Source organism: Mixophyes fleayi, chromosome 11 (genome assembly GCF_038048845.1).
Source record: "Mixophyes fleayi isolate aMixFle1 chromosome 11, aMixFle1.hap1, whole genome shotgun sequence".
Classification (NCBI taxonomy): domain Eukaryota; kingdom Metazoa; phylum Chordata; class Amphibia; order Anura; family Limnodynastidae; genus Mixophyes; species Mixophyes fleayi.
In genome coordinates, this window is record NC_134412.1 from 2,649,199 (window position 1) to 2,676,070 (window position 26,872).

Below are 26,872 nucleotides of genomic sequence, written 5' to 3' on the forward strand. Positions count from 1 at the left end.
ACAGCAGCAGCAGCAGCAGCCTGCTACAGCCAGACACACAGCAGCAGCAGCAGCAGCCTGCTACAGCCAGACGCACAGCAGCAGCAGCCTGCTACAGCCAGACGCACAGCAGCAGCAGCAGCCTGCTACAGCCAGACGCACAGCAGCAGCCTGCTACAGCCAGACGCACAGCAGCAGCCTGCTACAGCCAGACGCACAGCAGCAGCCTGCTACAGCCAGACGCACAGCAGCAGCCTGCTACAGCCAGACGCACAGCAACAGGAGCCTGCTACAGCCAGACGCACAGCAACAGGAGCCTGCTACAGCCAGACGTACAGCAACAGCAGCCTGTTACAGCCAGACGTACAGCAGCAGCCTGCTACAGCCAGACGCACAGCAGCAGCCTGCTACAGCCAGACGCACAGCAGCAGCCTGCTACAGCCAGACGCACAGCAACAGGAGCCTGCTACAGCCAGACGCACAGCAACAGGAGCCTGCTACAGCCAGACGCACAGCAACGGGAGCCTGCTACAGCCAGACGTACAGCAACAGGAGCAGCCTGCTACAGCCAGACGCACAACAACAGGAGCAGCCTGCTACAGCCAGACGCACAGCAACAGGAGCAGCCTGCTACAGCCAGACGTACAGCAACAGCAGCAGCCTGCTACAGCCAGACGTACAGCAACAGGAGCAGCCTGCTACAGCCAGACGTACAGCAACAGCAGCAGCCTGCTACAGCCAGACGCACAACAACAGGAGCAGCCTGCTACAGCCAGACACAACAACAGGAGCAGCCTGCTACAGCCAGACACAACAACAGGAGCAGCCTGCTACAGCCAGACACAACAACAGGAGCAGCCTGCTACAGCCAGACGCACAACAACAGGAGCAGCCTGCTACAGTCAGACGTACAGCAACAGGAGCCTGCTACAGCCAGACGCACAGCAACAGGAGCCTGCTACAGCCAGACGCACAGCAACAGGAGCAGCCTGCTACAGCCAGACGCACAACAACAGGAGCAGCCTGCTACAGCCAGACGTACAGCAACAGCAGCAGCCTGCTACAGCCACAGTACAGTTTATTCAGTTTCTATATTTTATGATATAGGTACATTATATTACAAATGGAAAAGTCTTAACTCCCACGTGTACCAGGAGCACACAGGCCTTTCACCTGGCACAGGTCCTGAGTGGCACTCACATTTTCCACCCTGGGGTTTGCTGAGTACAGACACTGGCCCGGTACATGGTAATCTCTCTGGCTCCAGCTCAGACCACCTCACTAAATCCCATAATTATCAGGACATATCACTTCCCTAGTAATTATATTCCCAGCAAAAATGTTCTGCATCAGCGTGGAAACACTTACAGCTCAGACCAAAGCGTATAAACTGTACACTAGGTCTGTCCAACTTACATCATCTAATCCTGCAAAACAAAATCTTGTTTTTGCACATGGGAGCAATAGTTGGTGCAGTCACACGCCTGATCCGCAGTCAGTAAGGACAGCCCCTGATTTGCCCCAATTCCTCCCGCAGAATGATGCAAACGTAGCCGCATATCCACGTGCTAAGCCGTGGAATCGGGAGAATCTCTGCACACGTCAGTGTGGGATGTCACAAAACAAAGTTACATATTCATAAATCAGCTACTTATTTCGGAATACATAAAACATATCTTTATTATAACATTTCCATATCAGATCAGCATGTACTGGAAGATTAGTTAGGACAAAGGAAGTTGAGCTCACATGGGATATTTCAAGGAAAGACTAAAGGAAACCATTGGAAGGATTGTGGGCCCGACAGATTGGGGGGGGGGGGGCGGGGGGATAGTTTTTTACCCTGATTAAAAATCCTTGAAGCATTGTGCTCTGGAATCTGATATTGCCTGTACCCTCTTTATCTCATCATGCCCAGCTATTGTCCTCTGGTATCAGCCATGTTTAGACTCAGGATTTTGGGGGGCAGAGGGTACATCGTCTCTCTGATAGATGGCAACTTCAAGTTTCAGCTCAGCGGCCTCTCAGGAGAACGCTTAAAACACATTAAGAATTTAAATGCTTAGAAACCATTTAAGGCAGTGTAATTGGGGTCTATTCTGGTGACAGGTTTATGGGAGAGTCGGTGGAACGTGAATAATGACTGTGAATGTGGAGGATTTACAGGGGCTAAGCTGAGTTCTGAAGTTTCACGCGTCCCACGCCCGGGGACAAGATAAGAAATGTTCATCCCCAGCACATTAGAGGCTTCTGTGCTCTGAGGTGTCTGAGGAATTGCAGAAAGAATGTGTAGCCCCCTCCCTCTGTCATTCACCTACAAATTATATCATGTATGATGCTATAATGCACACTTATTACAGAACCAGTATAGACCAGTATGGAGTAAGACCTAAAGGACGTCTAATGGGGAAATATCAATAACATTGAGGAAAAATCACAGCATGTAAATCTCTCTATGGCTGGTGAATGTCCGGCTCTTCCTGTGAATGTGTATGAATCATGCGTGGGGTCGCGTTGCTATTAAGTGAATCTATGGTATTGTTCCACTACCTAGAAAAAAAACTTTAATAACAATATTAAAAGAAAATATATCTATTTTTATCTATTTTCAAATCTTTTAACTTTGAAGAAAAAAAGTCATTTTTCTATCATCTTCTTCTGTTATGGCCACGTGAGATCATCATCATTTATTTATATAGCGCCTTTAATTCCGCAGCGCTGTACAGAGAACTCACATCAGTCCCTGCCCCATTAGAGCTTACAGTCTAAATTCCCTAACATACTCACACACAGACACACACACAGACTAGGGTCAATTTGATAGCACACAATTACCTACTAGTATGTTTTTGGAGTGTGGGAGGAAACCGGAGCACCCGGAGGAAACCCACGCAAACACGGGGAGAACATACAAACTTCACACAGATAAGGCCATGGTCAGGAATTGAACTCATGACCCCAGCGCTGTGAGGCAGAAGTGCTAACCACTAAGATGGTGTGTACTAGCATCGGGAAGCTATCACCGGTGAAAGCTGGTGAACTTTACCATCGGCAGTAACCGTGCCATCACCGGCTTTTACACTTCAATGTAACACCCCTTATTTATAAATATACCCGTGTATATTACATCTAAGACATATATAAAGTATATTTTAACCCCATTTGGCACCTCATTGTATTTTCAGAATGGAAACACATTGGTCGCTCGGCCCATTTAGTGAAGTCAGGGGCAGACGTCTCGTATAAATGGTTCCTCTAGCGCTCAATCATGAACATAAACTAATCTCACACCTATGTGGGGGCAGGGGATACCCCTTGTGAGTTATCCTGTGCCCACACAAGGGTAAGCGGGCAGGGAGATTAATGTATCTGTCATGGTGCCAATGCTGGCCAGAGAGAAATGGAATACGCAGCTGAGATAATAGTGCTGTTCTCATATTACTGACATAATTGTCTCACTGACATTGTCACAATGTGCGTATTTCAGCGCTCTCCGTGTGCACAACGCTGGCGGCATGACACACAGATAAACAAATCTCCATGACGCTCTATTTACCTGCAGAACTCAGTATGAGAGAGCCATTGTGTGCGCGAGCCATCTCTTATTGTCATCAGCCTATGGGACACCTCCTAAGTGACATGTTGTTTCTGTGCAAATAAGGTCTCTGCTTTTCTTCTTTCAGACTGCAGCTTTTACAGGGCCTTTCTACCTCCAGCAATTTTAACTTTAATTTGATTGTGCACACCTTTTTGCAAGTATTGCTTTCTCCTGTGCTTTCCTGCCATGTCTTTATAGCAGCAGACAGTGTAGTTTAATCTTGTGCTGCGTTCTGGATGCAGAGATCATAGTGCAGCCGCTTCATGTCCCCGGGTGATGAGAATGAAATCAGCCCAATCTTATTTAGCCATGACTAAGCAGGAGGAAGAGATGGATATAGTAAAAGACCTCTGAAAATTGCGATAATCCAGTGCTGGCCTGGCCCTGATAATGGACAGGACGGGGTCACCGGTCTTCTCGTTGATCTAGAACAGAGCGGTATGCTGGGAACTAAACTGTTTCCATGACAACCACAGATTAGTTATGTGAAACAAAATGGCGGTCGTACACAATGGTTCTTTCATTGAAGTCACAGGACAGATTGCGGTAGGAATCCCATCGGTGACTGTTGTAAAGGGACATATTAGCTGAAGGTCAGAGATCTTCTTTAAAAATTGACCTGTCGCCCACTCACAGCGGAGGCAGCCATTTTGTGAGCTGGACCCATATTTATGAGAATTCAGTCTATCAATTCACTAGTAACTACACGAACAAAATGCCTGTCTCTGCGGTGTGTGAGCATGGCCTCCCATAATAATTAGGAACCCCTGACAGTTCCTGGGCCCACATGTATATTGTTCTATCTTCCCCTACAGAATTCTGTTCAAACTCCTCCTCACCTACAAGGCTCTGTCCCATCCACTGCTCCCTATATCTCCAACCTCCTCTCCACCCACACTCCCGCCCGTGCCCTGTGCTCAGCCAATGATCACCGCCTCTGCTCCACTCTGATCACCTCATCCCACTCCAGAATCCAAGGCTTATCCCGGGCTGCCCCCGTCCACTGGAATGACCTCCCTCGCTCCATCCGTCTGTCCCCTAACCTGTGCTCCGTCAAACGGGCACTTAAATCTCACCTGTCCCTTAAAGCCTACCAACCATCTAAATGTAAGCATTATAATAGAACCTCTTGGAAGGTTTAAGCGTAGCTGGTGCTGAGCGACGCTGTCATGGAGACGGCAACACGGCTTTGTGGCGCATTCTGACTGAGTGGTTGTCAAGGAGACGAGGTGTGTTACAACGTAGCCCTCTTTATCGAAAGTATCTTCAATATGTGACACCCCCCTGTGAGTGGCCCTGATGGGTCCACTGGAAGAGGGCAAATTATCATTTCCGCCGCAGTTTGTCTGGCTTTGTAATCTTTGTCAATGTACGTTGGTGGCTGCACCATCCCTATACTTACTATTTGTTTTCTATTACTCACCAGTTACACATTCAGGTGAAGAGCAAGTTTATGTCTGTGTGTTGATGCCGGCCGGGAGTGATAGTTTATGTCCCCATTGGCTTCAGAACATTATAGTGCTGAAATGAATTCATAATAACTAACAAAGTATAATATAGGACTCATGCTGAAGACTCCCAAGTTATAGTACATGTGACTGTCATAGTCCCAGCTAGCTGCAGTTCCTGGTTACACAGAATTATGTTTCATTATAAGTGAAACATTATCGCAGAGTGAAAGTGCGTTTCCTGTGCTTTGTCTCAGCAGAATCGTTACATCCAACATCTGGGCCTGACGCCCCGGGCGGCTGGCTGACATATAATCATTTCTGAGGAAGGTGTGCCTGTGGGAGGGTGCGCCCCCTGCCTCACCTGCTTCTGCTGGATATAAGTAAGGTATGTATGTATGTGCGCAGCACATGTATCCTCTGTAACTCTGCCCCTAGCAGGTGCACAGCTGGGCACCCTAAGGGCATGACCCTCCCACCCCGAGATGTCTGTTGATGGGCAGAGTGAGGGGATTATAGAACGTGTTATAGGACCCCCACCTCTAGGACTCATGTCAGCTAATGGCAGGGACCTCTAGGAAGGGATGTGATATTGTCACCACTAGGACTGAATGTATCAGGTTATACACAGAGTTCTGTTCCTCCAATCCTCACTGTATATTAATATTATCTGCTCTACATAATGACATAGGGCCTGATTCATTAAGGATCTTAACTTGAGAAACTTCTTATTTCAGTCTCCTGGACAAAACCATGTTACAATGCAAGGGGTGCAAATTAGTATTCTGTTGTGCACATAAGTTAAATACTGACTGTTTTTTCATGTAGCACACAAATACTTGATAGCTTATTTGTACACTGACATTTAAAGTTGATATTTGTGTGCTACATGAAAAAACAGTCAGTATTTAACTTATGTGCACAACAGAATACTAATTTGCACCCCTTGCATTGTAACATGGTTTTGTCCAGGAGACTGAAATAAGAAGTTTCTCAAGTTAAGATCCTTAATGAATCAGGCCCTTAGTTATTAGCCCCATAAATGACTGTATAACTGTGTCTAACGAGCGTCGCGCTGTAGTCTGTAGGTCCTAACGGTCAGCCTGGACTGTACCAAGTGTAATGGGGGTAAATTCATCTGTTCAGCACAAATGTGACCAGGAAATTCATTTAAAATGTAGGAACTAAAAGAATTGCCAACTGCCCTAATGTCCAGGCACATTCCCAGTATTACAGGGAGAAATGTCACTATTCAGTAAGAACCATCCTTGTATACTGGATTAACCCCCGTTATGGGTTAATATTTACGGCATATGATGACAACTGACACTGCGCCTATCAGGAACATTTCTACAGGAGTTGTGTGCTCTTTATAAGCTGGATATTGTAATATTAAACATTTTTACATCTACCAATGGTATAAATTATATTTAGACTTTTCCAGCAAGGAAACTGGCATTTTGTTACATTGATTCCCTTAATTTAAATGGTTTATAGTTTGCTAGTTATTGGTATACCCCATAGTATGTCTACATAAATCCAAAATAATCCATTATCTCCCTACATGGTACCATGGGAGAGGCACAGAGATGCACCCGCTTGGTGGCACTGCCCATGGAAATGAAGCAGCGGTGCCCATATAACAAGGCAGCTTTGGGCAGTCCGGCAGTGAGTGAGAAGATGTATACAGGACAAGCAGAGAAGGTGGTCACATATCCAATCCGCTTGTGTGAGGGGGCAGCGTTCCAGCCGTGGTATCGGCCAGTACAGACGTACGCTAATCCCTGGGCTACATGTATAAGTGTCGCCACCAGAAGCTCATACCCCAGAGGGTTATACACCCATCCGCCGTGCCATGCCCAGACTATCATGTCTGCAGCTTAAACACGTGATAACATAATGTCCAGTGGACTACTATGATAAACACATCACAATACTGAGTGTATTTGTAGCACAATGCGGCATCCTTTATCTTTGGTCTGTTCGGCATTTGGTATAAATACAGAGTATTGTTAAAACATTTATCCTTCCTCACTCTTCTCACATGAGTTTAAGCTGTAGAACATGATCCACTGAACACAGCGCAGGACAGTGCTAACTACCTGTAAGTACGAATCCAAGGACACGCTTGTCGTTATACACCTGTATGAGTGACTGTCAGCTCCGAGGACATAGAGACAATCTGCCACCTCTGGGACAGAATGATGCTGTGATTGGCACATACACTTCTATAATGTAGTGTATTGTGACTTATAGGACATAAATATAATGATGGCCACAGGATGTGATATATCTCTCCGTTAGTATAAGATAGTCGTGGATGGTGCCCTCGGACTCTCCCTTTGAGGTTTCAGTTCCTTGCGTGTTGTGATGTCACAGTTATGATGTCACTACGTGTGACACATTCATCATGGTCAGATGTTACCTCTGTATAGAGTGTAAACAAATCACATCTAGGCCATACAGTATCACAGTATACACAGACCATGACCTCTCGGCAACACGGTGCTGATCTATAAATAGCCCGGTACAGACCTGTCCAACGCCGCACACACCAAAAATAAAAAAGGACCCAAGTCAGCGGAAAGATGGCCGACGTAGGGGCCCTGACTCCATAATTCTCCAAGGGTTAGAAATACAAACACAACAACAGTGTGGATGAAGTAATTAGCCCATTACCAGATATAAACACAGTGACATAATATATATACTGTATTCTAAACATAAACCTGTTACTTCTTGAACTGAGACAAGACCTATAAAATGTGGACAAGTGTCATAAATGTAATCTGCAATATTTATCATTCCTCTGCTGTAGAAAGTTTTACAGAGTTTCACTCCCACTCCCCCCCCCCCCCCCCAGTAACGTGACCAGTGATAGCTTGTGTTCATTGTGTTACTGGGAGCTGTGGGGAACAAAGGCATTAACAGAAAGTGAGGGTGACAAATCTGTGAGTGAACCGCTTCTGTCCTCCCCACCAGACAAAGTAATAAATCGCCCCCTTTTAGAGCCCCCTGGGAGTACTCGGAGAGTAACTGCCCTCTGCCCACAAAGTGGCCCAGGGTCCAAACAGAGCTCCTAAAACCCATACTGCGTCCTCCCAAGTTAAAGTTTTGGATCAACAAGTGGGGGGCGGGGGGTGAGTCCGGGAATCTACTGAGCAGCAGCAGAGTCTGCCCCCCCCCCCCCCTCTAATGTCCCAAGATATAAGAAGAAGTTACAGTACCTCATTGTGTGAATTGTTTGCCACCTCCATCCGCTGGTAGGTCCAGAGTACCCGGGCAGAACATGGCACAGAGCTGCAGTATCTGTGTCAGGAAGCCCCCTCGTCTGCCTACGGCCTCACTCTTTGTCTGGGGTGTTCCTCCCTCCTTCTGTCTTTACTTTCTGGCAGGTGCTTCCTAATATCTCTCTCTCCATGAAACTCCCTTTCACATTCTCCCTTTTGTCTCACCCCACTCTGTTTCCCTCCCCCCAGTCCTGACTATGTCGCTGACCCCTTTTCTTTCATGCTCTCTGCAGACCCCCCTGACGCTCTCCAACCTCAGCCCAACTTAGCAGGATCAGGCTGCGTTCCGGCACACATCCCCTGAGTGTCGGTGTGTCCCCAGCGGTGTCATCCTCAGCACCTGTTGCACATCTTGCCCAGTCTGTGCCCAGTGTGTGTGTGTGTACAGAGTGTGTGTGTGTGAGAAGGATCCTGTGTGTACACTGAGGACACAGGGAGGGAGGAGGGAGAACTGGCTCTCAGTGTTGTGCTGACATGTCCCAGCCCCAACCCCCTTCCATCTTCTCCCAATCCCTGCAGACATGTCTCACAAAACTCAGAACTGGTTTGGCAGCTCCCGAAATAACAGGGGAGATTCTGTTTGCACATCACTGGATGGAGGGGACGTCTGGTGACACAGGCAGGGGGGGATCTGGCTCATCGGAGAGGGGCAGGAAGGGTCAGCGTGCCAGAGAATCCCAGAAACGGTCTGAGGAGCAGACAACAGAGAGACTCAGTGCCCTCACTCCCTGGCAACATAGTGCAAAGTGCCAGCGCATCATGTACTGAGTGTCTGAGTCATCTTACATACTGGTCCTTGTAAATAGATGTACAGTGTATATGGTTAACGCTACCTGTACCCTATAGAGACGTGGCACTGTGCCAACTGACTGTGATGTGAAACATTTACTTATACCCTGTGGTATGATGGCGCCCCCTGGTTGGTGTCTGTGTACTGCGCTGTATAAGTGTGAATCAGTTCTTATACCCTGTGGTATGATGGCGCCCCCTGGATGGTGTCAATGTACTGCGCTGTATAAGTGTGAATCAGTTCTTATACCCTGTGGTATGATAGCGCCCCCTGGCTGGTGTCAGTGTACTGCGCTGTGTAAGTGTGAATTAGCTTATACCCTGTGGTGTGATAGCGCCCCCTGGATGGTGTCAGTGTACTGCGCTGTATAAGTGTGAATCAGTTCTTATACCCTGTGGTATGATAGCGCCCCCTGGCTGGTGTCAGTGTACTGCGCTGTGTAAGTGTGAATTAGCTTATACCCTGTGGTGTGATAGCGCCCCCATGATGGTGTCAGTGTACTGCGCTGTATAAGTGTGAATCAGTTCTTATACCCTGTGGTATGATGGCGCCCCCTGGCTGGTGTCAGTGTACTGCGCTGTATAAGTGTGAATCAGTTCTTATACCCTGTGGTATGATGGCGCCCCCTGGCTGGTGTCAGTGTACTGCGCTGTATAAGTGTGAATCAGTTCTTATACCCTGTGGTATGATGGCGCCCCCTGGCTGGTGTCAGTGTACTACGCTGTATAAGTGTGAATCAGCTTATACCCTGTGGTGTGATGGCGCCCCCTGGCTGGTGTCAGTGTACTGTACTGCGTAAGTGTGAATCAGCTTATACCCTGTGGTATGATGGCGCCCCCTGGCTGGTGTCAGTGTACTGCGCTGTGTAAGTGTGAATCAGTTCTTATACCCTGTGGTATGATGGCGCCCCCTGGCTGGTGTCAGTGTACTGCGCTGTGTAAGTGTGAATCAGTTCTTATACCCTGTGGTATGATGGCGCCCCCTGGCTGGTGTCAGTGTACTGCGCTGTATAAGTGTGAATCAGTTCTTATACCCTGTGGAGTGATAGCGCCCCCTGGGTAGTGTCAGTGTACTGCGCTGTATAAGTGTGAATCAGTTCTTATACCCTGTGGTGTGATAGCGCCCCCTGGCTAGTGTCAGTGTACTGCGCTATATAAGTGTGTTGTGTATTACAGAATCTATACATTATTGTACAGATCATATTGCGGTTTGGAGGATCTTCCTGACACTACATCACCACATATAAAAGTACAATATGATATTTTGACATTCAGGGCTCTGAGATGTTTACACACAATCCCTGATCCTGAACTACTGTGTGTCAGGAGAATAATGCTGTCAGTAAACTTATGAAAGGAAAACATTGACAAGAGCAGTAGTCCCGGTGTAAAGGTGACAATGCTGGTTGTATTCAGTGAGGAACATGTCAAACCCCTCTGAGGTTGTGGATATAAGTTCACTGCATCTGGAGGCAGTACAGATATACCAAACTCTGAGTTTTATTCTTATTTTAGAGAAATATGTGCCCCGGGCGGTCACATGAGGGACGCTGAGATCAGCACCTGCCAGGGAGACTCCGCAGGAACAAGTACTGAGCACAGAAAGCTGTATATAACCTTGTATATACCTCCAGCATCTGTCCTTCCACCAGCGCCGGGCGGCTGCGCCAGCCTCTACTACCTGGGAGCTCTCCATCTTCCCATCATTTCTCTGATTACAGAGTGAAACATCAATGACAGAGCAGGGGGGAACCAGCGGGGGCCCTGTCACAAGCTGTTTGTGGCTCCCTGCTCGTGAAGCCTGTATCAAGATGAGGAGCGGTAAATTGTCCCTGAATGTGTGACAGACTGTCAGTATAACTCGTGTCAGGCGGGGCAGCGGATCGTTGTGATGTCTCACTCAGCGAGGGTCACAAATCCTGTGTTCCAGGCCGGGACCCCTCCCCCAGCAGGGCTGTTGGGGCACATTGTGACTTATGCCTCCGTGATGGGACTAGTTCCTGATATTCTGCTGCTCCACATAGAGTCATTATAGTCAACAGATCGGATTTGGTTCTATAAAAAGCTGATTTTACCATTTAATAAAAAAAAAATAGATATATCTCACAGTGCGAGCATTTGTTGCAGCGTTTAGGGCAAGAACCAAGCATACTACAATAATGACCACATATGGACAATTGGAGGGAGAGTGGAAACAGTCCTTTTAATTTATAAATGAGAGAAAAAGCTATTTTTAATTATGCCCTATACAGCAGAGGTAACCGCTAGCAGTAGCCTTCGCATGGTAAGATCAGCCGGCGGTAACTTGCCATTGCCTTTGGGGACACCTGTTTATCTTGGCGGTACTTGTACTGCTGCGATACTTGCTCTGCTCCCTCTACGCCCTCTCACGTTAGCCTTAGCGCCCAATAAAGGGGCTTATTAATAACTAGGGCCCTTAATCACTCGCAGAAGGTTTTTGCGGTGACAATATGAGGTTATGACAACAGGATAGAGGGTTTTTCTGGGATACAATAAGCAGTCTGCTGATATTTAGTGATTTGAGTAGAGTTACCAAGACTAATAGATGCACAAACCAGATATCGTAGGGTGCATTCGGTGTAGCCGCAGTTTCTGCACTGTACAGTGTTACAAATCTTCCTCCATTATATTCACAAACCAAGATAAGTTGATTTGTGAGTCTACGCTAATAAGGGAAGAATAGATCTTTTGTTTGAAATAAAGGACTTTTGTACATTATGTTTTTGATGCTGTTTAATTAATTTTCTGTAGTAAAAATGTCAGTATTAAGCCAAGTTCATGAAAGAAGGTTTATTTATCTGCTAAAATCTGTTTAAAGATCAGTTTGCGATCGATTCATGTAAGAGGGAAAAATTGTTCCATGAATTCGGCAATTAATTACTAATCCGGACTGGAAGGATCTTTCTTTCCCTGAGTTTTCCTGTTGGAAACAATTCCAATGAATGATACATTTACAGTTTGGTGAAACTTTCTGTGTGTCAAATCTTACGTTATTCTTTTAGGATTTTTGTGTTAAAACTGGCTTAGGTGTCGGTAAATAGATTTCATTGTTGAAAATCTTTCGGATGCTTTCATGAATATATCTTACAATGTATTACAAATATATAAATACAGCAATGAATACACATAAGCAGGAACAATGGTCAGCTATCTGGAAGTGTCACAAATTACAAGTGAGAGATGATATAGGACAGGTCATAATAATGACCTAAAATTCCAAAAACAAACAACTATACTATACAGTGATTCATATCCTGAGATTCATTGATTATATGCAATTAATAATTACACATTATCTTTAGACACTGGATGGTTTATTCAATGACAAACTTTTAGCAATATTTACATTTTATTTAAAAACCTTTTTTAACTACAGTTCTTAAAAATAAGTAATGTTGTAACAGGATAAATAGCACATGCTGGAAGGTAAAGGGTGAGATGATTCTGGGGGTAAATTTCTGAAATATCATGCAGAACATATTACATATCCCATGCCTTGTTTAACAAAAGACACTTTGGCTAAATTTAAGCAGTGTATTCATTTTTTTTTAAGGATAATCCCTTTTGTCTGTTTGGGGGGGGGGGGGGGGGCTGCATGCAACCCCTACCCTATCTGTAATCATTGGTTAGATACTGAACATCTAACATGTATCTAACTGAAGTGTAATCCTGACGTCAGTTTGAACCTACTAGTGTGGATTAGCTTTTTGCAGAAAATGGTACTAGTTAGATATTCTACAAAAAAGTGTATCTAGACATGAATTTGAGTTAGGACAGATGTCTGGGTTGATTTGGATAGTTCTCTCCCCACCCCATTAATACAGTCCATGAAGTGGACTTATATATTATACCTGTCAGCTACACACAACTGCACGTTACACAAGAGATCTAAACAGACAGCACAATGGTTCATATTGACAGTGTGTTACGTCTGTGTAGTTTATTCTGTAGTCACCTTGTTACATGGCAGTAAGGGGTCACCCATCTTCTGGGCAGTTCTCAACATTCATGAGTATTAAGGAGAGTGTGTGCTGGCAGAGTGTGCTCAGTGCGCTCCTGTGACATCATCAAGCTGCCAGCCTATCACTACATTGGCTCTGTCTGATCACATGATCTCAGTGCCACATGACCTTCTGCCCACACCAAGAGCTAGTTTAAATAGTGCCCTGGGCAGTTCTTATAGAGAGAGGGAGGAAGAACAGTTTTATAGGTGATTTTCCCAATAATGGTACATGTGGTAATAACTGTACATTGCAAATTTATACCTCCTAACGTTTAACTGGCTAAAAGGGACACTGTAGACATTAGCTCTAATTCTGTCTTACATTCACAGACATGTGTACCTGCCTCCGTGCTCCTTCAGGTATATATCTGCATAAACACATCTTACAATAATCACATATTCAATTATTAACAGAAAACAACGTAAGTGCTGCTGTTATATAGAGATTAGGAGGTGATATACCCTTAGGAGGTTTTCATCACATCTAAAGGGGGAAAGAAGGAGTATCTCTCAAAAACAGGGACAGCTGGGAGATATTAAATTACTGAGGCTGTATTGCTCACTGAATTTTTTTATCGCTACACGACAGATGTATTTTATGCTGGAACAGGCAAGAACTGAATTGATGCAAGAAATTATTTTCAGGAACAGGCACGTTCGAGAATTAAGGGTTCAAAATAAATGCAAGTTTAGGGCTATTTATGGTGTTCAAGTATGAGATGATTTGCAGAATTTATCACTATATATCTGTCAGGGGGTAGATGGGACAGAGCAATGTTCTGCAGATCTCTAGAGAGGTCAGTAATGTAATAATCTGCAGAATATATCACTATGTATCTGTCAGGGGGTAGATGGGACAGAGCAATGTTCTGCAGATCTCTAGAGCGGTCTGTAATGTAATAATCTGCAGAATTTATCACTATGTATCTGTCATGGGGTAGATGGAACAGAGCAATGTTCTGCAGATCTCTAGAGAGGTCAGTAATGTAATAATCTGCAGAATATATCACTATGTATCTGTCAGGAGTAGATGGGGCAGAGAGATGTTCTGCAGATCACTAGAGAGATCAATAATGTAATAATCTGCAGAATATATCACTATGTATCTGTCAGGGGGTAGATGGAACAGAGCAATGTTCTGCAGATCTCTAGAGCGGTCTGTAATGTAATAATCTGCAGAATATATCACTATGTATCTGTCAGGAGTAGATGGGGCAGAGAGATGTTCTGCAGATCACTAGAGAGATCAATAATGTAATAATCTGCAGAATATATCACTATGTATCTGTCAGGGGGTAGATGGAACAGAGCAATGTTCTGCAGATCTCTAGAGAGGTCTGTAATGTAATAATCTGCAGAATATATCACTATGTATCTGTCAGGGGGTAGATGGAACAGAGCAATGTTCTGCAGATCTCTAGAGAGGTCAGTAATGTAATAATCTGCAGAATATATCACTATGTATCTGTCAGGGGATACATGGAACAGAGCAATGTTCTGCAGATCTCTAAAGACTTAGAACATGCTACAGGAATGAAAGTCTCTGTATTTAAGGAACTTAAAGATTTCTGGTTAATGTTTTGAAAATTAAATATATTTGTAAAGGAAAACTTGTGTCACTGCAGATGATAAAATGTGTTATTTTTTTGGCTGCTAAACTACAAGTAAGAAGTGTACAGATCTGTGCATGTTTGTCTTCTGCATTTTGTAAGAAGAGAGATCCTTAGAACATAGTAATTAAAAAAAGATTCTTCAATAAATTCTGTCAACGTCTTTCTGAAGTAAAAAAGGAAACGCTGGAGGGCCGGACACAGTAAAAAACATTTACTAACAAGGCCAGATATTAGGAGAACCTTTGAGGGCCGCATCCGCTCTACGTTGTGCCGAGACAAAGACGGAACCATTGGATAGGATTGTCTTATGAGCCGCCACCTATGATATCACTGGACCACTCACCAATCTGGCGGGGGCTGGTGATATCATACAGTAATATCAATACCATCACTGTTATAGGGGGATCCTAGCAAGTAATGTTACGTACCCGCCTGCAGTGTTTTGTGTAACCCTTAGAAAACAGTCTGGATGGTGCAGATATGGAAAGAAAGAGATTATATTATATACAGTCTATTCTTGTCTGCGTTTTCTGTAGTAGCTCTGAATACCTAGGAATTATTTGCCTAAATTCTGAAAAAAACAATTACCATTTAAATAACAGCTTCATGAAAATATATTGAATGTGTTCTTTAACAATACAGTGATGTGTTCTGGCTCCGAATGTGATAGATTCTATCACAGATCGCATAAATCACTGGCTCAGCCAATCCGATACACCCTTACGGGATCATCCGTTATCCGCCCAGGAGAGGACGCAGTCCTAAATACAGGGTGCGAGAGTCAGGGGTGCTTTTATGTATTCAAAGACCCTAAAAGATGGATTTAGTTACCAAATATAGACAGCGTTAGGGTCCATTTAACGTCTAGATCCTCTGATTGTGGCTTCTCCTGTAGTTGTACCAACTCACTCATCGTGCGGTAAATACAACCAGGACTGGAATAGTATTAGGAATGGTTTACACTGTCTTCCAGAGAACGCCATGATGAGAGCTGTTGACCCTTAAGTTACCGCTATCTGCTACAATAAATCCACCATGTAAGAGCCTCTATTGGAGTACAGCTATAGACATATATAGCTGAATTATTTGATAGATCTACAAATAGTTTTATATTTTGCCCCTAATTTTGAAGCTGCCTCACGATGTTCTGTGGAATATTTCAGTTTGTTGAAAGATGAAGAACATGAACATATAAATCCTGTGTTTTGTGCTTTGGATAATGTGCTTATAATAAGCGGTAATGTGGCGTAAGGCTTCCGCAACAGTAACGAGTCAACATATAGCGGAATTCCAGGCACTCGATGTAGAAGCTGACGATGATTAGTGCAATAACAATGTTGTGCTTTTTACAAATTCATTACCTAAATTAGTTTCTCAAATGTTTGTTCCAAGTTAAAACATCAACATTTTGGTCAAGCGACGATTAGCTCAGCAATTCGGTTGTCCGGCGACTCAAATCGTCTTGTGCCTCGGATGGAAGACAGAGAATAAGATTTGGTGTATCTTTTGTGCCAATGTCTTTCCCGATATACACCAGTCATCAACTCAACCTCTGGTCTCATCAGCGGCCAATATACAACTGGTGCAATTTCATGACCCAAATTACTTCCATTGCTTTGTGCAAGGAGGACTCAAACCAATCCAGCTTCACAGATTCTGTAGTTCAGGCTGCAGGGTCAAACGCTACTTGCTGTTAGAGGGAAATCAGAGAGAGCCGGTTAGAGGTTTGGGTGCAGTGTCCCTAATAATATAATGTCTGTCCTCCAGCATACACCTGTGAGAGGCGAGGGCTTGTGACCCCCAGCCTGACGTTACAATAGAGGGTCTCATCCCTGCACAGTGCTGGGTGACAGGAATGCGTTTCCATTATAGAATTTGGAAAGGGGGGGGACCAAAAGCTTAAATTCACAGAAGACAAAAGAGCAGAAAATGTGCAGAGTCCACAAATCTTTTCTTATTCTGTTCTATTGTTACCTCCACACGTGTATAAAATCCTGACCAAAATTACACACATTATGTTAAAAAAGTACGTGGAATAAAACAGCCCCAAATTTAGGTATTCAGTGGAAAGAATAGGATTAGTGTGATAATACCATTAGATTCCGATGCTTTGCTAAGAATTTGTAGCCTGTCCGGCGCAGAAGAGCCTGAGAGCTCTCTTTGTCAGCCGTTCCTTCACATTTAATTTATGTTAATCTATTTGTGCTGAAAGTGTCTATGAATGGCTTCAACCAGCGAGGGTAAGAACCAGCAAACTGTGAAAGGAGCCGGCTACAGGCTGGGAATCCCAGGAAATTCTAGAGCTTCAACAAGGGGAAGAGAAAACATCGGATAGTGGGAAAAATGAAGAGAATTAAGAGTCCACAGAGGCAGATGACCCAACTAAATGATCAGGTTTAGGGAGATTACAGAATAAAAACTGAAAAAAAGCAATTTAAATGGAGCAAACTGAATTAATTTACTGAGGAATAATCAGATGAAATGTTTGATCTGGCACAAAGGGTCCATGGATAACATTAGGGAAGTAATTCAGACGTCCTCACTGCGATTACTGGGGGAAACACTTTCTAGTGATCGGGATTCATCCTGACGGCAGTTAGGGGTTCCTCTATCCGTTTTTATGGTTCTGCTGTCTTATAAATCACTTTTGGGGTTGAAGCAATATCTAATTACATGACCTCAGTGCCAAGTGTGCGCAGAGACTCCTCTTTGTGCAGCGGAAACATCGTCAGACATTAATCTCTGCAACTGTTGCATTGAGCATTTTTTGTAATAGGTATGGGATTATAATCATGCCTCATAAGTGGATATACCTGCATGCCTTCTATTTAAGGTTCCCGTCCATGCACTTCATGCCAGAGCAATGGCTGTAAGGGCTCATTAGTTGAATTCTGGCCTGCTTGACCACCACAGTTTTTCTAAACCCTTAACCTGGGCTAGTGACCACAACCATTCTACTTTTTCCATTCCTAAACTGACCTGGGAACCTTGATGAACCCACCATCTTCTGTCCCTAACGTTGGCTTATGACCTCGCTTATCCTAACTTTTCCAGTCTCTAACCTTGGCTTGTGACCATGATTATCCTACCTTCTCTAATCCCTGACCTTGGTTTGTGACCTCAGTTATCCTACCTTCTCCAGTCCCTAACCTTGGGTAGCCCGTTTGGCTATTCTTTTGCTTGGATCTACTTCCTGAAACATAAGATAAGACCCAGTTTACTGGTCCAGAGGGCTTCTTTTAGTCCTTGGCACTGGCAGGTTCTATTTCTGTCTGTAACATGCAGTATTATAGGAATACAGTGATAATTTACCCCTTGTATTTTCTCTTGTGCAGATTGTTTTGGGGCCCATGATGAGAGACTGCACCAGAGCTAGCATTATACTACCAGCAAAACAGAAGTACTATATTTCCCCGGGAACCTAACATTTAAAAGGAGCTTTATAGCCCGTGCAGCATTTACCACAAAAGCAAACTAGACACAAGCCTAATATTTTAATGGTGATTTATTTACTTTTTTCTTTTATTTTTTTCCAGCTGAACCACAGAGCCTCTCCTGCACAATTGAAGGGTAATTGTTTTTGTGTTTTTTTTGCTACAGACAAACTGTCATTTTAAATGCTATAATAAAATAGCAGTCACCTAACTTTACAATGCCTAAAACATGTACTGTGGTCTTGTTTTGCTATGATTAGTCCCTTCTGTATTAGGTTGGGCAGTTACCTTCTATAACCTACAGAGGTCACTGTTGCTACTTCTGTCTATGAAGAAATCTAGTCAGTTAGAAAAGGAGGAGGAGCCTGAGAATGAAACAATATAATCAAACATATGCGATTTCATCTAATTAAATATACAGTAGCTTTACTAATAACTTTCTTTTGTAGGCGTGATGTGTTTCTCTTAGTCACTTGCTATTAATTGCAGAATCATTAGGGAGATTTAAAAAGTGAGTGGATGCCTTCCTTACAGAACCATAACTAGAAATTTTAGCAAGAAGCCAAATTGGAACCCTGGAGTCCTCAACTCTAACCAAATTAACCTAAAATATTCATTATCCTGCACCCCCATTTCAGAATTGCTCCCGGGCAGATGCCCCTCACCCACAAACCTGGTTATGCCCTGCTTTCTTACAATGGAATGGTCTCATTCGTCATAATGAACAAATTAAACAGTTGAAGTGATTAGTCCAGGAAATTAATCTGATCACTATTGTTGTGGTCAGGAAGGAATTTGATGCATCTCTCTCTCTCTTTTTTTTTATTTTTTTTAAGTTTAGTAACAATATATTTATACCTGCATAATACAAATACATTTATTGTACCTGTATGGTGAGAGGTTATTTTGGTGGTAGTTATAACATTACTTTTTCTCAGGTGCAGATATTTTGTCAGACAGTTGAGATAAGAAGAGTAAAGGAAAGTCATAAAGAAACGTACCTGGTATGTGACGATGGAGTGGTACCCTCAGAGGTAGAGAGCCCTATACAACAGCCTACACAACACCATGACACAGCACTGTGACACACCTCACACTGTCACGTCACATGGACATGCAACACACAAGATTGTCACTTGGCAGGCTTCAACCACTGACACCGACACACCACACACATTGTGCCGCAGACTGACCTGGAGAGCTGGAGGCCGGACTCACCGTCAGGAGCATGTCCTGGTTGTCAGCCAGCGCTTGCTTTGCCAAATATCTCTCTCTCTTTACTTTAATCTCCACCGACTCGGGGATGTCTGGGACCATCCAGTCTATGCAGCGCAGGCTGAAGAAGACCACGTGCTGGGGGAACAGAAGTATGAAGCTCATCACCAAGAAGGATGGAAGTGGGTGAAAGTACATACAGAGGAAAGCTACAGAGGTGGCTAGTATTAAATACTGTCTCATTTCTGTTTTCTACAGTAAATTATTTACAATACGAATGCTCAGCTGATGGATGGCCCTTCCGGTGCCCATGTGGTGCTCAACTTCTCCTAAAAGACCCTTATAGAAGTGGATCCCAAACTTTTTTCAGTTCAAGGCCACCCCCTTAGGGTCTCCATAATTTTTTCAAGGCACCCCTAAGCCAAAATAATTACCAAGTAAACCCCCGACTTGCTTGCCACTGGCCCTGGCAGAGGCACCCCTGTGAGATCGCCAGGGAGCCTAGGCACACAGTTTGGGAACCACTGCCTTATAGCATTTTAAAATCCTTTGTTACTCTTAGTTTCCTTCAGGATTGATTCACGGACAAATTAAGGACGTTGATGGAACTTTAGTCTCTAATGTTGAATTATGTTTGTATTTGTAGTTGTAACAGGGTCTCACCTCGAAAGCAATGATGAATCCGAGCCTCACAGCCAGTAGCTTCCAGTAGAACAGGGTGTATCTTCCATCCTCATCCCGGAAAGATTTGTATCTGGAAAATAGAAGATACAAATAAAAGTCTTTATAAAAAGGATTAAACACTTTTACAGAGTTCAAATATATAACATCAGTTGCGCTACCAAAATCCAGTTTCCTAGTTGCCTCCTCATAAAAATTAATCATATTAGGAATGGTCCATTAATTTCTGAACTTAGTTCCTTTAGCACACATGGGTGTAAGCTTCTGGACCAAGTGCTTTATCTGTCTTAATCTTGTTTATGTGTAATTGTGCCTCCTTCTGTGTTAGACAAGTAACATTACATAATGTGTAGAAGCAGTTTTCTGTTTTTTGGATACATTTTCCTCCTTTGTGAAGGCAGATGTTTTAAAGATTAGCTTTCTCGTTATTTTCTACAATTATTTTTCTTACTTTATCATTTAGAGCCCTAAGTTTTATTTTTTTTGCTGTTTATATATTTTAGAAATCTGTTTTCAGCTCCATCTGTCGGCAACATCACTAACACCTGCGTCCACAATATCACTCCCAATAAAGTCACTGAGACTAATATTGCCGACACCAGTGCTACGGATATCACCGCCACCCATATCACTGACACCAGCTCTAACAATTCTAGTGCCAGCAATTTCACCAACACCAGTATCTCTGCCACCTATAATACTGTGCAAAAGGCAGGTTAAATAAAAAATGATGCAAAGTAAGGATGCTATCAAAAATATAAGTGTTTATAGTTTATTTTTATCAATTAACAAAAGTAAATGAACAGAGGAGAAATCTAAATCAAATCAATATTTGGTCTGCCCACCCTTTGCATTCACAACAGCATCATTCTTCTAGGTACACTTGCACACAGTTTTTGAAGGAACTCGGCAGGGAGGTTGTTCCAAACCTTATGGAGAACTAAGCACAGATCTTCTGTGGATGCAGCTTCCTCAAATCCTTCTGTCTCTTCATGTAATCCCAGACAGACTCGATGATATTGAGATCAGGGCTCTGTGGGGCCATATCATCACTTCCAGGACTCCTTGTTCTCCTTTACGCTGAAGATAGTTCTTAATGACATTGGCTGTATGTTTGGGGTCCTTGTCCTGCTACAGTATAAATTTGGAGCCAATCAGACGCCTCCGTGATGGTATTACATGATGGATAAGTACCTGTCTGTATATCTCAGCATTGAGGACACCATTAATCCTGATCAAATCTCCAACTCCATTTGCTGAAATGCAAGAAACCTCCACCATGCATCACTGTTGCCTGCAGACACCCATTATTGTACTGCTTTCCAGCCCTTTGGCGAACAAACTGCCTTCTGTTACAGCAAAATATTTTAAATTTTGACTCTGAGCACCTGCTGCCATTTTTCTGCAGCCCAGTTCCTATATTTTCATGCATAGTTGAGTCGCTCGGGCTTGTTTCCACGTTGAAGGGATGGCCTTTTGTCCGCAATTCTTCCAAGACCACCACTTCTGGCCAGACGTCTCCGAACAGTAGATGGGTGTACCTGGGTCCCACTAGTTTTTTCCAGTTCTGAACTGATAGTACTGCTGGGCATCTTTTGGTTTTGAAGGGAAGTAAGCATTATGTGTCTTTCATCTGATGCATCCGATGAAGCTTCCTTGCCCGGCCACTGCATCTACGGTCCTCAACGTTGGCTGTTTCTTTGTACTTCTTCAAAAGAGCTTGAACAGCACATCTAGAAACCTCCATCTGCTTTGAAATCTTTGCATTTTTTAGAGACCTCGCTGATGCAGTATAACCACCTTGTGTCTTGTTGCTGTGCTCAGTCTTGCCATGGTGTATGACCTGGGTGTATGACCCACCCTTAGGATGTAAGCTCGAATGAGCAGGGCCTTCTTCCCTCTTGTCTCCACACCTGTTCTTCTGCTCCGCCTCTACTGCATTAACCTAACTGGAGTTTCTGAAGCATTGGTATTTTTGTTTATTGTTCTGTACTGTTATACCCTGTCTAGTCTACTGTTTGCTTTGTGTACGGCGCTGTGGAAATCTTGTGGCGCCTAACAAATAAATGATAATAATAATAATAATAATATGACCTTTGACATAAACCTGTCTTCCACAACCTCACCTTTGCAGCAGAGTTTGGCTGTTCCTCACCCAGTTTTACTCCTCCTACACAACTGTTTCTGTTTCAGTTAATGGCTGTGTTTCAACCTACATATGAAAATGATGATCATTATCTCCTGTTTGGTATGATTGGTTAATCATACACCTGACTATAATCCTAGTAAATCCCTGACTTTGTGCAAGTGTACCTAGAAGTATTGATGCTGTTTTGAAGGCAAAGGGTGGTCACACCAAATATTGATTTGATTTAGATTTCTCTTCTGTTCATTCACTTTGCTTTTTGATAATTGATAAAAATAAACTATTAACACTTCTATTTTTTGAAAGCATTCTTACCTTGCAGCATTTTTCTACACCTGCCTAAACCTTTTGCATGTTACTGACATCAGTGCTTATCCTACAAGGAATCGCCACAGACTCGACCGTAAAATTATACTGAAATATTAGCTATTCTTAAAGCGATGACTATTTTGTAGCTCTGCTGTGTAAGTCAAGACTCCCCCCTGTCTGAGAGAAGTTTCATTGAAAAGTTATTACTTGGTAAATACAACGTTCAGTGGAGTCTACGGGCGATATTTAATTCTTCCTTGGCCAAGCAAGCAGAATTGTCCCTCCTTGAATAAAGGCTTAATACTGTATATTCCTATGTTTTAGTTATTACAGAAGAATGAAGCATAACCAGCCCTCTCACCTGCACAGCGTGTGGTTTGAAGACACGTAGTTGTTAGGAGAGTAGGACAGAGTGAAGTTCAGGTACCCGTTCAGGTGGCTGTTATATTCGTATTGGTAGAGGAGACGTGGGAGGAAGTCGGAGGTGAAGGCGATGAGAAAGGCCTAGAGTGGGCACAGATATTGGAGAGCACGCTAGAACCCAACTGCGCTTTCTACTCCTTTTGTACCCCACATAACGCCAGCAGAGGCTACTTACATTGACAATGACGGAAAGCTGAGCCAAAGCTTTAAGGATAAGAAACCAGACTCCGATGTGCTGTGCCCGCTCTGCCACGGGGCGCCGGTATTCACACACAAACTTCTGGGCATCCAGCCTGATCTCCACCCAGTTATTGAGGAGGGCGAAGAGAGGAGCCAGCGGGAACGCAGCCACAAAAATGGTGATGAAGCCAAACTGTATGACTGAGGGAACGGAGAACATTACCCCTATAGGATGTATAGGATCTATACCTTCATCATTTATCATATAGACACTTGTATATCTGGACCGGCGCATAGAGACCACCCATCTCATTACTCACCCATCTCCAGATACTCCTCGAAGAGACCCTCACACTCAATGAGTTCATAATCGTCCTCCCAGCGCTGCGGCTCCTCGGAGATCTGCGTCCCCCGCACCTTCGCCAACTGCCGCCTCTGACACCACGATTTCACTTTTCTACGCACGCGGACAGAATGGTGAGAGGGGGAGTGTGAGGGGGCTTATACATAGACCATAATATACCCATCACATACTCCATGCATATAATCTATAGTCACTGTACTGTATCCATGGACTGTACACACTATATACAGTCACGTATGTTACATGCATGAAAACACATCGGACGTTTGCCCTTATATGTGTGTAATAAATGTTCTCCAAACTTACGGGATGAAAAACTCCTGAATATTACTGATAATCTGCTTCCCAACCATTATAATGAAGAGCTGCTGGGCCAATTCTATAAGACACCCGCCTGGGCCGCACTTCCAGAAAGAGAGAGACGTACAGTGAGAGAGGTCTGGTATCACACGGAGTCATTACACTTGTTACTAATGTCTGTAACGCTCAACGCTGGGCATGTCAGCATTAGGGTAATAATGTAGATAGATACTGGTTCAGTAGTATAGATAGATACTGGTTCAGTAGTATAGATAGATAATAGATCAATAGTATAGATAGATACTAGTTCAGTAGTATAGATAGATACTGGTTCAGTAGTATAGATAGATAATAGATCAATAGTGTAGATAGATACTGGTTCAGTAGTATAGATAGATAATGGATCAATAGTGTAGATAGATACTAGTTCAGTAGTATAGATAGATAATAGATCAATAGTGTAGATAGATACTGGTTCAGTAGTATAGATAGATAATGGATCAATAGTATAGATAGATACTAGTTCAGTAGTATAGATAGATAATAGATCAATAGTGTAGATAGATACTAGTTCAGTAGTATAAATAGATAATAGATCAATAGTATAGATAGATACTAGTTCAGTAGTATAGATAGATAATAGATCAATAGTGTAGATAGATACTAGTTCAGTAGTATAGATAGATACTGGTTCAGTAGTATAGATAGATAATAGATCAATAGTGTAGATAGATACTAGTTCAGTAGTATAGATAGATAATAGATCAATAGTATAGATAGATACTAGTTCAGTAGTATAGATAGATAATAGATCAATAGTGTAGATAGATACTGGTTCAGTAGTATAGATAGATAATGGATCAGTAGTATATATAGATAATGGATCAATAGTGTAGATAGATACTAGTTCAGTAGTATAGATAGATAATAGATCAATAGTGTAGATAGATACTAGTTCAGTAGTATAGATAGATAATAGATCAATAGTATAGATAGATACTAGTTCAGTAGTATAAATAGATAATAGATCAATAGTATAGATAGATACTAGTTCAGTAGTATAGATAGATAATAGATCAATAGTGTAGATAGATACTAGTTCAGTAGTATAGATAGATAATAGATCAGTAGTATAGATAGATACTAGTTCAGTAGTATAGATAGATAATAGATCACTAGTATAGATAAAAATAGATCAGCAGTATATATAGAGAATATAGCAAAAGGGTTATCGCACCTCAATAACATTGGACAAAAAAAAGACACCACTGTCCTAGAAACTCGGTAAATTCCAAGAAAATGTTATTGATTCATCCCTTACTATTTACATTTTACAAATACAAGAGGAAAAGTATAAAATGTAGGGTTAACGTCTCTTTAAGGGGTGTAACTAAGGTTCCACTAATACTCACATCCTCATTTCTCATGCCCATCAGTTTCCCGTACTGTCCGGGGTATCCCACAAATCTGTAAGAGGGAGAGAGATATTTAGCACTAAATTATATACATCCTGAAATGTGACTGCCCAGATTCTCCTTAATATACAAATGTCACTCAACCAACTTCTGCCATTTATACATACATTGTGATTAGTGTTTCATTCTGAACAGATGTTTAAACAAGTATTGTATCGTGGCAAAACAATGGCCTACATTTAATTACATAAGAAAGGCCCACTGGCCCAGTTTAATGAGCCCAATACCACTGACAAGGATTGTAATGTTGTTGGGTAATTCTATGAGCTCACACTCTACTGCTTCTCTCTTTACAATGGAGAAGATGTCTAATGATACATGAATAAGGTGGGGAGGATACACCTAATCACTGCCTGTAAGCTAATATAAAATAGAACCGGAATATCTAAATCACAGAAAGCAAAAGCCAATACTACCAAAACAGATTAAAAACAAGTGAGACACCTGTCAGTTCCTATTATTTATTACATTTGTAGCCCTGATCTTCATTATACCCCATCCTGCCCCCGTCTGCCCGTTCCCAATAACACACGTTACAGAGCCAGCTCACCTGCCTTTGAAGAAGGCCACGTAGAATGGAGATGAGTAGAAATTCACAAACTGGAAGATGAAGACCTTGAAGGTGAAAGCGTCTTCATGTAAGGACTGCGTACGATGCATTTCTGTGACACAAAATAAGTGAATATTACAGATGATGAACTGTGGGCCAAATATGTCATCTGCAGGGACCTACAAGACTGCATCCAAGACCACCAACCTGTATGGCTATCCAGAACCAATGTTCTGTAACTAGTGATCTGTCTGGCTATCCAGAACCAGCCTTCTGAGACTAGTGACCTGCATGGCTATCCAGAACCAATGTTATGTAACTAGTGATCTGTATGGCTATCCAGAACCAATGTTCTGTAACTAGTGATCTGTCTGGCTAACTAGAACCAGCCTTCTGAGACTAGTGACCTGCATGGCTATCCAGAGCCAATGTTCTGTAACTAGTGATCTGTCTGCCTAACTAGAACCAGCCTTCTAAGACTGTGACCTGCATGGCTATCCAGAGCCAATGTTCTGTAACTAGTGATCTGTCTGCCTAACTAGAACCAGCCTTCTGAGACTAGTGACCTGTATGGCTATCCAGAACCAATGTTCTGTAACTAGTGATCTGTCTGCCTAACTAGAACCAGCCTTCTAAGACTGTGACCTGCATGGCTATCCAGAACCAATGTTCTGTAACTAGTGATCTGTCTGCCTAACTAGAACCAGCCTTCTGAGACTAGTGACCTGTATGGCTATCCAGAACCAATGTTCTGTAACTAGTGATCTGTCTGCCTAACTAGAACCAGCCTTCTGAGACTAGTGACCTGCATGGCTATCCAGAACCAGTGTTCTGTAACTAGTGATCTGTCTGGCTAACTAGAACCAGCCTTCTAAGACTGTGACCTGCATGGCTATCCAGAACCAATGTTCTGTAACTAGTGATCTGTCTGCCTAACTAGAACCAGCCTTCTGAGACTAGTGACCTGTATGGCTATCCAGAACCAATGTTCTGTAACTAGTGATCTGTCTGCCTAACTAGAACCAGCCTTCTGAGACTAGTGACCTGCATGGCT

The 26,872-nt window shown here is 43.1% G+C and overlaps 2 protein-coding genes and 1 long non-coding RNA gene across 6 annotated transcripts in view; 1 reads left to right on the top strand and 2 right to left on the bottom strand.

Annotated features, from left to right (window-relative positions):
* ARHGEF19 (Rho guanine nucleotide exchange factor 19) overlaps positions 1–8,764 on the bottom strand; it is a 28,699-nt gene extending 19,935 nt beyond the window's left edge. The window contains exon 1 of one of the 2 annotated variants that reach the window (XM_075191207.1): positions 8,253–8,764. In XM_075191207.1, the coding sequence (XP_075047308.1) occupies positions 8,253–8,257 (5 nt within the window). In that variant the 5' untranslated portion in view covers positions 8,258–8,764. The remainder of the gene's footprint in view (positions 1–8,252) is intronic. The other variant, XM_075191206.1, reaches the window with a different exon arrangement.
* The window catches only part of LOC142107756 (uncharacterized), a 97,528-nt gene extending 78,333 nt beyond the window's left edge, over positions 1–19,195 (top strand). The window contains exons 3-4 of the long non-coding RNA XR_012680008.1: positions 18,278–18,311; positions 19,114–19,195. This is a non-coding gene — a long non-coding RNA (uncharacterized LOC142107756). The remainder of the gene's footprint in view (positions 1–18,277; positions 18,312–19,113) is intronic.
* The window catches only part of LOC142107755 (anoctamin-7-like), a 33,690-nt gene continuing 19,497 nt past the window's right edge, over positions 12,680–26,872 (bottom strand). Inside the window, exons 15-23 of one of the 3 annotated variants that reach the window (XM_075191363.1) lie at positions 25,819–25,930; positions 25,206–25,260; positions 23,800–23,897; positions 23,450–23,586; positions 23,125–23,330; positions 22,888–23,030; positions 20,054–20,144; positions 19,394–19,528; positions 12,680–16,431 (exon numbers count right to left, since the gene is read on the bottom strand). In XM_075191363.1, the coding sequence (XP_075047464.1) occupies positions 16,405–16,431; positions 19,394–19,528; positions 20,054–20,144; positions 22,888–23,030; positions 23,125–23,330; positions 23,450–23,586; positions 23,800–23,897; positions 25,206–25,260; positions 25,819–25,930 (1,004 nt within the window). In that variant the 3' untranslated portion in view covers positions 12,680–16,404. Of the gene's footprint in view, positions 16,432–19,159; positions 19,529–20,053; positions 20,145–22,887; positions 23,031–23,124; positions 23,331–23,449; positions 23,587–23,799; positions 23,898–25,205; positions 25,261–25,818; positions 25,931–26,872 lie in introns of those variants that run through there. The other 2 variants (XM_075191362.1, XM_075191361.1) reach the window with 2 other exon arrangements.